The sequence below is a fragment of the Polistes dominula genome, unplaced genomic scaffold (genome assembly GCF_049000335.1).
Source record: "Polistes dominula isolate Pdom_NZ unplaced genomic scaffold, Pdom_raw_medaka contig_83, whole genome shotgun sequence".
NCBI lineage: Eukaryota > Metazoa > Arthropoda > Insecta > Hymenoptera > Vespidae > Polistes > Polistes dominula.
This window is the reverse complement of record NW_028301032.1, coordinates 2,329,879-2,340,623: the sequence shown is the minus strand read 5'-3', so window position 1 is coordinate 2,340,623 and position 10,745 is coordinate 2,329,879. Positions and strand designations below refer to the sequence as shown.

The window sequence follows — 10,745 nt, the reverse complement described above, 5'->3', positions numbered from 1 at the left end:
TTGAAATAAATGAAAAGATTTGTTTTTTGTATGCAATTCGAAACTTTGTAGCTTTTCTTCGAAGGTCAGATAAACAATACCTCTTTATACCTCCATTATCGATGTTCAATATTTATCTCCCCTTTAGCGTGACTCCCGATTGATCATTTTATTATTAAAAAGCAGTCACGAGATTTTCTCTTTTAATAATTCTTAACTTCTCTAGTTATTTCAAGTAGTACACGTTAACACAATGTATATTAAAACTATGAAATTATTTAACAGTTTACAATTGTTCTTCTCTTTTTTTTTAATTATTTGTTTATTATTATTAATAAAAATTTACAATTTATTTAATTATTATTTTGAAGCATATTTTGTTTTTCTTTTTTTTTTTTTTTATAAGTATTCTATCGTCCATTGTTTTATTATTTGATCAACATTTCAAGCGAGTGTTTGTTGAATGAAAATAATTGTATTAATAATCTTCTTAATATATATAAATTACGTGTCACGTTGTTTGTCCGCAATGGATTCCTAAACTACTGAACCGATTTTAATCAAATTTTCCACACTGTGTGTAGTTTCATTCAACTTGACAGATAGGATAGTTTATTCTTATTTGTTTATTAACAAAGAGTCATGATTATCTCGGTTAGTTCGATAAGATTCTAACAGATTATGGTATAAGATAATTCGTTGACTTAAAGACATTTTTTTAAATGAATATTTTTATTTTTAATAAAATTATAATAATCTTTGTGACATGTTCGCATTTTGAATATTCCAGTTTGGTAACAATATGTTTCTATTCTACATATGTAATCTATAATTATATAGAATGTATCAGGACTTTTCAAAATGTAGATAGCAACCCCATAAAAGAGGGTGGTCGCGACTCTCTAACTAAATTCGTAATTTTAATGCAATTGTAAAATTATATTCGTGTATATTAGACAAAACTGTTTTAAAATAAAATTTCTTTACAATTTATTATCAACAAACGTTTGAATATTTTGCGACTAGAGTAAATAGGATCACCAAAGTGAAAAAATTGAAGACAAATTTCTGACATATATTATATAAATCAACAACTTTGGGAATTAATTAATTCATTAAATACATACATATATATATATTGGTGTATTTGTACGACATATGTTTTCACACGTTTGTACGTATAATGTCCTATATATATATACTTTCTAATAAGTAATATAAATAACTATTATTATAAATTCTATAAAATATATAAATATCACATTCACATATTCTTAGTTAAATCTTTGATTATTGATCGTTAAATTAAAATAAACTAAATATTTGTTCGATAGAATAAAAATACTTTGTTCAAATAAAATAAACTTATTATTTTAAGTTTTATACTGATTTGAAATTAATACTTTCTATATATATATATATGTATATTATAATATTCTAATAGCTTTACTCTTTTTGACTATATTGCTGTAAGAATTCATTCATTCATTATTATTATTATTATTATTATTATTATTATTATTATTATTATTTTTATATTTATATTTAAATAATAATCTAATTTGTGTACGACATTTGTTTTAAACCAATAATTGTTTAGATTCTATTTCCTTTGGTTTTTCATTATTAACCGGATTTTGAGAATACAAAATTACAGAATAACTAACCATGGCAATGGATATTACTGTATTTATAAAAATAGGTATATCGAATATAAGCCAACATAAAACTGCTGTAAATACTAATTCTAATGCACTAGCAAATGTCTTTAATATTGAATTTAAATTTTTCAAAAAGAAACTTGTTATTATACCAATGGCTGTATTGTTAAACATTATTATTATTACTTTGGGTTGCATCAAGATACTAGATCCGACATTATTAAATATACCGGTAACATTAGTTTGAAATGTTATTAATACTAAAAATACTATAACGTTACATAAAATACTATCAATGTACATGAAGACATTTTGTACAAAAATATTAATATTAGCTCCTTTCTTGAGTAAATATTCATTATAAACGCCAGCTAAGCATGAACAAAAAGTCTGCAAGATAAAATGTTTAATTATTTATGTAATAACCAACATACGTTTTATCAAACAAATATATATATATATATATATATATATATATATATATATATATATATACAGGGTGATTCACTAGCACTTGCTACCTAAATACAATAGCATAGATATATATATATATATTAGGTCAAGTCATAAGTAACTTCCGTAGAATCTATTTTTCGTATTTACCTACTATAAGTCACCGAAACAAACGGATTTTTGACATCACTGTATAGATGAGGATTCAGTTTTAGTCTTCTGTCAACTTTTTGATGTAGTCAATGTTACATTTAACCATTTTTCTTAACCACTGAAATGGATAGCAAAAAGTGCATATACGACATGTAATGCTTTAGGAATTGAAACAAGGCAATAGCACTAAAATGGCAACTGAAAAAATATACAGCGTATACAGTGCAGGACTGATAACTGATAGGGCAGTCAGAAATTGCTTTGTAAAATTCTGTTCTGGAGATACGATCTTAAAAGATGAACCAAGTGCAGGACGTATTTCCGACTTTGATGAACCTTTTATAGGTAATATTGGAAGCAAAATCCAATAGATACGTTGAACAATTGCAAAGAGTGCAAGAAAAAACTCCATGAAAGGTGTCTTGCACTTATCAGTCGCAGAAACACCATAAAAAAACGGAACTTATTTATGACTTGACCTAATATAAGTATTATATTTTAAATATATGACTAACCTGAATAAAGATGAGATATATATTTTTATTTAGTACAAATTTTGCACTAACATTCCCATCAACGCTAATATTTAAATGTTTTATCATACAACCAAGGGTCAACAATACTAATGACAGCCATTGTTTTACAGATAATTGTTTTTTGAATATAACCTGAAAAAAAAACAAAACAAAAAAGAATATAATATATATTAGAAAATATTATTGATAAATAAAAATAAATGTATAAATGGTTAACCTGAAATATAATTCCTGTCATAACAACACGAAATTGCAATAGAACATAGTAAGTTGTTGGATCAAATGCAGCCAAATTGATAAATGCCAGATTATTATACAGGCAATATAAAAATGATGGTATTAAGTATAATAGAAGCACTAAAAATATAAAATAACAATTGTTTAAAATTTCAATGTTATGTTATTAAATGTAATCTTTTACATGACTAATTACATACCCTTTTTATGCGTTGCTATTTCTTGAAAAAGAGATAATATTTTATTACTGTAAACATAAACAAATGTTTTTAAATATTTATTTAATAAAATTAAAAAGATTTGTTTTTCAATGTACTTACTCTTTCCAATATAAAACAGCTGATACAATTAATTTCAAAACTTCTGTTAACAATACCACTGTTACAATATTATATTCGTATTGACCATTTTTTTGAGACCATGTTACAATTATTCCTGTAATATATATATATATATATATACACATATAAACAATATAAACAATAATTTGACTTTAATTAGTCAACAAGTAAATGCATGTAAATAATCACTTTATAAATTTACATAATTCTTACAAAATAATATAATTATATTTAAAAAACAAGAAGTATTTCCATAAATATTACTATTTTTCATAACATTTATCATATTACAATAAATAAATGACAAATGTGAATGAATTGAAAATAATAACTTAACCTCAAATTTACCTTGATTAATAAAAAGTGCCATATAAGATAGAAAAATAAAAGGACTCCATCTTCCTGGAAACAATTCTCCCCAATTTATAGATCCCATATTAATAATTATTTATTTATATTTAATATAACATTATTTTAAAAATATAAAATATTATAAAATTACATGTTTTTAAAAGTATTAATACAAAACAAACGGACGTGAGAAAGCCGCTTAATAACGTCCATTCGTTATCTACAATAGTTCTATATTATCATTTCTTTCATATCAGTATTAAAACAAGAAAGGTAATCATTTTACTATTACTTATCAGTCAATTTTGTCATTTTTAAATTTGTACATTATGTTAAATCATGTTTTTTTTTTTTTTTTTTTTTTTTTTTTTTTTTTTTTTTTAATTGGAGATGATAACACATATCCTCTGATAAATATGATGATACCTCAAAAAAAGGTTTTTTCTTTTTTTTCTCTAAACAAAACAAAAAAAAAATGAACAGGTGAATAGATTTACTTTTTAAAAATAAGATTCTTCTTCTGTTAAATTGTTTTGCTGTGACTTATAATTATTTATTATACATTGTCTTCTATAATACATATATTCTTATTTACATTTCCATAATAATGCTTCGTCTAATTATTTTAAATGTTATTTCTCTATGAATAAGTTTAATGTATATTTATATATCATTGTTAATTTATGTAATTTACTTTTTGTTAAATATTTTATTTAAGATGTTCTTCTTTGGAAGCTCAAACATGAAATTTGTTTTCTTTTGTTTTCTTTTCTTTTGTTTTCCTACTTATATTGTACAAATGTAATATTTATATAATATAATAACAGTATAATATAAATTTAATCCTTTCGCTACTATGGACCACTATAGTGGTCCTCCATAAGATGCCACTGAGATACTATGGGCCATTATAGTGGCCCTATTTTACATACGACGAACATATGCAGTTATAGCACTAAGTCAAATATCCCACACTGGGCATGTAATTTTAGTGTTTTGTTTTTTTAATTAAAAATCGTTAATATCAACAACAAAATTATTTAAAAATAAACTGCAATTTCGATGCTGCACGTATTAACAGCCCGTTACAGTAGAAGTAGCACCGCAGAAAATACGCCCATAGCGAAAGGATTAATTTCATTAATTAGTATTCAAAATTATGTAGCTAAAAACTGATGTAAATCAATATTACAAGCCAATTTGTTTAAAACAGTCTTTCTCTACTTAAGTCTGTGATATAAATCAGTGTATAATAAATAAACAAATAAATCTATTAATGCGTAAGAGACTGTAATTTACAGTATTTATTAATTCGATTATAAAAGTAATAAATGTATTATTATTTTTTGTTTTTTATTTGTGAGAGCATAGAAAATTATGAATTAGAAATATTTTTATCAAGATACTTCTTAATTAGACTTTAAGGATCAATTTTTTCTTTACTTTGAAATAAGTTTATGTATATTTATTTATATATATATATTGAAGAAATAATGATTAATTTTCCTAATAGCAATTATTTTATTAAACATTTCATATTTATCGTAAAAATGGAGTTTTATATGATAAGAATAAAGGCAATACAAAGTCAGTACTATTTTGTTTGAATTTTTTTTTCAATAGATTCAACTAGATTTCATATGATTCATATAATATTGTAATATTGGTATATATATGTATTATACTAATAGCTTATGTCAACAAAATTTAAATGGACATTTTTTTATGATATTCAAAAAGACAAATATAATTTCACAAAAAAGAATGATAACATTTGTTATGTTTAAATTTTAAAATTAATTAACACATTTTGTATGAATTTATTTTTTTTCTATATAAAAAACTTATTTTTTCACAAATCACTAATGTAAGACAAAATACAATACATATATAATTGCGTTACATCATAATTATATAAAATGAAAATATCTTTTAAAATGAATGATTAATTTGCCTTTGAGTAATATAACACTCACATCATTCATTTAAGTTAATATTTTAAGTACTTTAAATAATGTAAACTTGTAATAGAAAATTTCAACGATATTTCATAGATTTATATTGATACCATGATAATTATATTACGTTTAGAAATGTTGAAGAATGAATTATAATTTGCTATTCGATTATATATATATATATTGTTTTTTTATTTTGAGTTTTTGTAATACGTAGGTTGAAACTTAAACAGTGCCAACTATTTATTCACAAACGATACAAAAGAGTTACATGTTTGCACCTGTTACTGTCATTCAAAGTAGTCACCAGTGTTGTGTAGAACCCGTTGCCAGCCATGTGGAAGGCGTAGCATACCGTCAGCAGAGCCTGTTCTGTTGATGGTGCGAATGGAACAGTCTACTGCCATGTCTCATCCAGTGATACGATACGGCGTAAGAAAGCCTCTCCTTCACGCTCATAGTGCTCTAAGTACGTCTGAGCAGCTTTGTAACGCATCCATTACTGTATTTCGTCAATTCATGCGAAACCCATCGTGGCATTCGCTTCAGAACTGTTTCAGAGATTCGACAGGCAGTAGACCACTTCATTTGCACCATCAATAGAACAGGTTCTACTAACGGGTTCTACACAACGTTGGTGACTACTTTGAAGGACAGTAACAGGTGCAAACATGAAACTCTTTTGTATCGGTTGTGAATAAATAGTTGCCACTATTTAAGTTCCAATCTACGTATATTGAAGCCCTCAGTCTTGCATGTACATTATGCATTAAGAACTTGTTAAAATCTATTAAATAGAATCATAGTTTCTATCACAGCCAGTTTATAAAATTTGTGTGAAAAATAAAATGAAATGAAATGAAATATGTTTTTCCTATATGGCATATATGTTAAATATAAATATAAAATGGTATATGTGTGTGTATCAACATTATTGAAGGCAAAATGTGTTTATATGAAAGCTACTATTAAATGTTATATATAGTCAATATTTCTTTTCCTTATATTTCACATATAATGATTTATTAAAAAAGAAACAATTTAAGTTCTTCGCATAATGTACAACATGACAAATTTTTGACTAGACTCGGGCCATTAGCTCACAACGCAAGGTTTTATAAGTTATCCTATAATACAATAAAAATCTATGATTTTGTAGATATATATATATATATATGAAATATATGAATTGATCCAAAGAGAAATTATGTAAATTCTTCATTATTATTAATTATAATAAATGTTATCATGGTCTACCGATTTTGTAGTACCTTATGAATTTAATTATGTTAACTATTAAAATAAATATGTATATACTGTATTAAGCAGAGATAAACATTTATAATATTTTATATTTATGTATATATAAGATAAATTAAAAACTTTATAATAAATATATTATTCACAAATGAATTTATTCTGCAATTAAAATCATTATATACTATAATTCAATTATTATACTCATTTAGAACTTACATTACTTTCGTTAGATGGTTCCAATTGTTTTAGAATTTGTTCTGTGATTAATGTAGTTGCTTCGCTAGCATTAGGTATAAGAAATTTATCCATATCTGTGATCACTGTATGATTAAATTGTGTAGTACCATATTTGAAAGTAATTAGGTCTGAATGTCGTTTTCTGGACGTTATTTTAACAATACTAGTTAAAGGACGTTTAACAATTACGTGTGCTGCACCTTTACGTTCTTGTATCTCACGGAGTACAATGAGATGACTATCAGTAATTAACAATAAGCTGTAAAACGAAAATTTCGAATAAATACATATCTATCTCAGTCAATTGAAATTAAAATTTGATTTACCTATTACAAAGGTCTCCATTAACTTTAACTTCTTTACACTTGAAGGAATGTAATAATTTAGGATCTTTCATCCATTGTTGGATAGACACAACCTCGATAGGTTCTTCACTTTCATTATTGGTCATTGTCATATCTAAAAAAAAACTTGCATGTGTTTTCAATAAGTATATATATATATCTATATAAATAATTAAAGTATTGATTATTAACTCACCTAATTCTTGATCATCATCAATACTAAAAACTGGTGGTGTTTTTCTTGATCGTCTAATATATTCTACATCTTTATTACCCCTCATATCCATATTACTATTAACACTTGCAGAAGGATTAACTATATAATCAAAAAGTTTTCCTTTTACTTTTTGACTCTTCAATCTCATTACCATACCAATTTTTCCAAACAGATCGATATTATTGTTCTTAGTTTTATTTGGAGTTGCTTCGTTAGAATTAGTCTCCGACATGTTCGCATTACATACCAAACAATGTTGCGAATTATGATCGACCAAACTAGAAACCACTTCGTCTCCAAAATACTCATGTATTGCTACAAAATTTTAATACAATCTATTATTATTATTATTATTATTTTGATGCTATATCCAGTGTCTATATTTAATGCTATATTAATGCTAAGTTTCTCATGTTTAGAAGATATGTATAGAATATATTTGATTATACCTTGATACCCTGAAGTAACCATGCTCACATATTGAGTGTGTTTTTGCAAAAAAGAAGCCACTACCATATGAGTATATCGATCTTCCTCTTGTCTGCCACTACCTAAAAAGACAAGATGTTCTCCTCCTGCGTAACAACCAACAGCTATTGCATGACGTTGTGCTTGTAATAATCCTTGTACCGCAGTAGCAAATGCAGCTGGTTCTTGTAACATCTAAAACAATAATATATATGTTAATATAAATTTTATCATATAGTATTTATAATAAAAAACATACCAAATTACAGTCCAAATGAAATGCAGTTGGCAAATGTCCTGCATTATATTGTTCTGCAGGTCTACAATCAACTAAAAAAAATCTAACCGATTCAACAGAATTGTTAGACATGGGCGGAGTTTCAATAGTATTTTCTACTAATTCTTGTGCAGATACCGGTAAACATAAAGCATGCGATATCAATTTATTTTCATAATTATCACCAAACATAACAGGGTATAGGTCGTGTTTAAAAGACGATGGCGTTTTCATTGCATAATATTGTGCTAATGAACAAAAATCTGTTACATCTTCAGCTTCCAAAGCACATGGCATCATTGATATGGCATTTATTATACTTTCTTTATCTTCATCTTTCATGCTTAATATTTGCTCTCTGTAGAAAAATATTGAAATGAACGAAATGATTTAATTGAAATAATAATTTTATACAATTAAGTAAAAAATTAATTGTGTTTTCTAACCTTGCATTTATTACCATTATAAGAGAAAGAAATAACATAAAAAAAGGATCAGCTTGCATGAAATACAAATCCCACATTGTACATACAGCTGGTAATGAACATACACCAGCAAATAAAGTATTCACCCATCCTTTTGCATATTGATCAGGTGATACCCTTTTTGTATCCAAAAAGGAACACAATTCTGGTTCATGATATAACAATAATAGTCTTAATACAGCACTGTATATTTCACCTCTGTAAAATACAATGAACGTTATACGTATTGAAATAATCAAATTCATATGATAATAAAAATTGTTACCTTGGAATATATAACTCTTTTATTGCCTCAAATAAATTGTATGTTGATGCGCGTGGTAATTTTAGTGCTACTAACGGACCAAGTAATTCTAACCAACCATTTCCTTTTTCATATTGTACTCCTTTAGTTTTACAATAATATGTTATAATTGATTCCAAATCGGAAACAACGAACACTTTATCTTCATCCTCATTTCCAAGTTTTGCTATATTGATAATGAAAAACAAAACTCATTGAATTGTGAATTATTTCATGTTGAAATAATACAAATATGAAACAAACTTACCAACAAATTCTACGCAATCTTCTCGTATGGTATTTTGTTCCGGTAAATCAAATACTTCATTAAATTGACTTAATTGATTACCTCGATCAGCAACATCTAAACATGCTTGCCAAACATCTGGTCTAAGATCTTCAGGTACTGCTTGACCTCTGCATATTGCATAAATATCAGACGCAGATGGTGCTTCAGTATCAAGCAATGCTGCTTCTAATTCCAGTATCCTAAATTATTCATTAATTGTAATTAATTCATTATTCAAACAGATATTTTTATTATCTCAGATAATTCTTGGTTATAATATTTCAAACTCATTATTAGTAATATTTATTCATGTTATCATAAATGTGTGTTAGCAAAAGTATATATAGGTGTGTGTGTATAACAGAAAAATAAATAAGAGATAAAGAAGCTTTAAATTAACTGATAATATTCACACATAATTATTGAAAGTGAAAACAATATAATGAAAATAAGCTCTACTTTGTTTAATTTTTAAAGCAATTTATCAATAATAATATAGAATTGGAATTTTGTTTATTAGTTTTAAACAATATTTAAATTTATATATTAAAAATATTGATTTAAATGGAATAATAAATATTACGAAATATCTAAACATATTTACGATAAGTTGATAACTATATACATATAGAAATTTAAAACAAATTTTAACAAAATTATTTAAATATAGTAAATAAAAAATGTGACGTTAAATTATGTGTTAAACATAAATAATTGTTATAAAAACTACTGATATTAAAAAATAATATTTTCTTATAATGACGTACCACGTCTTGCCTTCCTCTAGTATTGCCATTTTGACTAGTGTCACTATTTAAACGAGATACAATATTAGCTTTAAAAAACGACACCTTTTAATTATATTTGCTTGCATATACTATATTACTTCGACTAATATGCATCGTTCAAAAAATTTGATAACTTTTGTGACGATTCTCTAACTTCATAACCTCTTCAAAATTTAACAAGCTTCTAACATGAAAGTTGATAAAGCATCGTTCCTGTTGACAGATCATCTTTTCTGCGCGTGCGCATAAAAAGAGCGCGAAATTTTTAAACGCATGGACAAACAGCGTTAAAATTTATATCCTGAAAACAAAGAATATTAATATAACGTTTTGTTTAATTATTTTATTATAATTTTACAATAATAATATTAAACATAATAATAATAATATGTTATTTAAGAAAAAACTAATTATCACTAGAACTATCC

At 25.4% G+C, this 10,745-nt stretch overlaps 2 protein-coding genes and 1 long non-coding RNA gene across 3 annotated transcripts; 1 reads left to right on the top strand and 2 right to left on the bottom strand.

Annotated features, from left to right (window-relative positions):
- Positions 1-692: 692 nt before the first annotated feature.
- On the bottom strand, positions 693-3,929 carry senju (UDP-galactose transporter senju). Its single transcript, XM_015331899.2, has 6 exons — positions 3,709-3,929; positions 3,340-3,454; positions 3,220-3,266; positions 3,000-3,139; positions 2,762-2,914; positions 693-2,030 (listed from the first exon to the last, which is right to left on the bottom strand). The coding sequence occupies exons 1-6, from the start codon at positions 3,794-3,796 to the stop codon at positions 1,560-1,562; spliced, it is 1,014 nt and encodes a 337-aa protein (XP_015187385.2). The 5' UTR covers positions 3,797-3,929; the 3' UTR covers positions 693-1,559.
- Positions 3,930-4,194: 265 nt separating this feature from the next.
- LOC107072186 (uncharacterized) lies at positions 4,195-6,929 on the top strand. The gene is made up of 2 exons (XR_001476551.2): positions 4,195-6,138; positions 6,219-6,929. It is a non-coding gene; the product is annotated as an uncharacterized LOC107072186 (long non-coding RNA).
- On the bottom strand, positions 5,418-10,549 carry TBC1D23 (TBC1 domain family member 23). The gene is made up of 9 exons (XM_015331918.2): positions 10,297-10,549; positions 9,509-9,729; positions 9,223-9,427; positions 8,919-9,155; positions 8,455-8,830; positions 8,177-8,390; positions 7,707-8,042; positions 7,493-7,625; positions 5,418-7,425 (listed from the first exon to the last, which is right to left on the bottom strand). The coding sequence occupies exons 1-9, from the start codon at positions 10,323-10,325 to the stop codon at positions 7,131-7,133; spliced, it is 2,046 nt and encodes a 681-aa protein (XP_015187404.1). The 5' UTR covers positions 10,326-10,549; the 3' UTR covers positions 5,418-7,130.
- Positions 10,550-10,745: the final 196 nt, after the last annotated feature.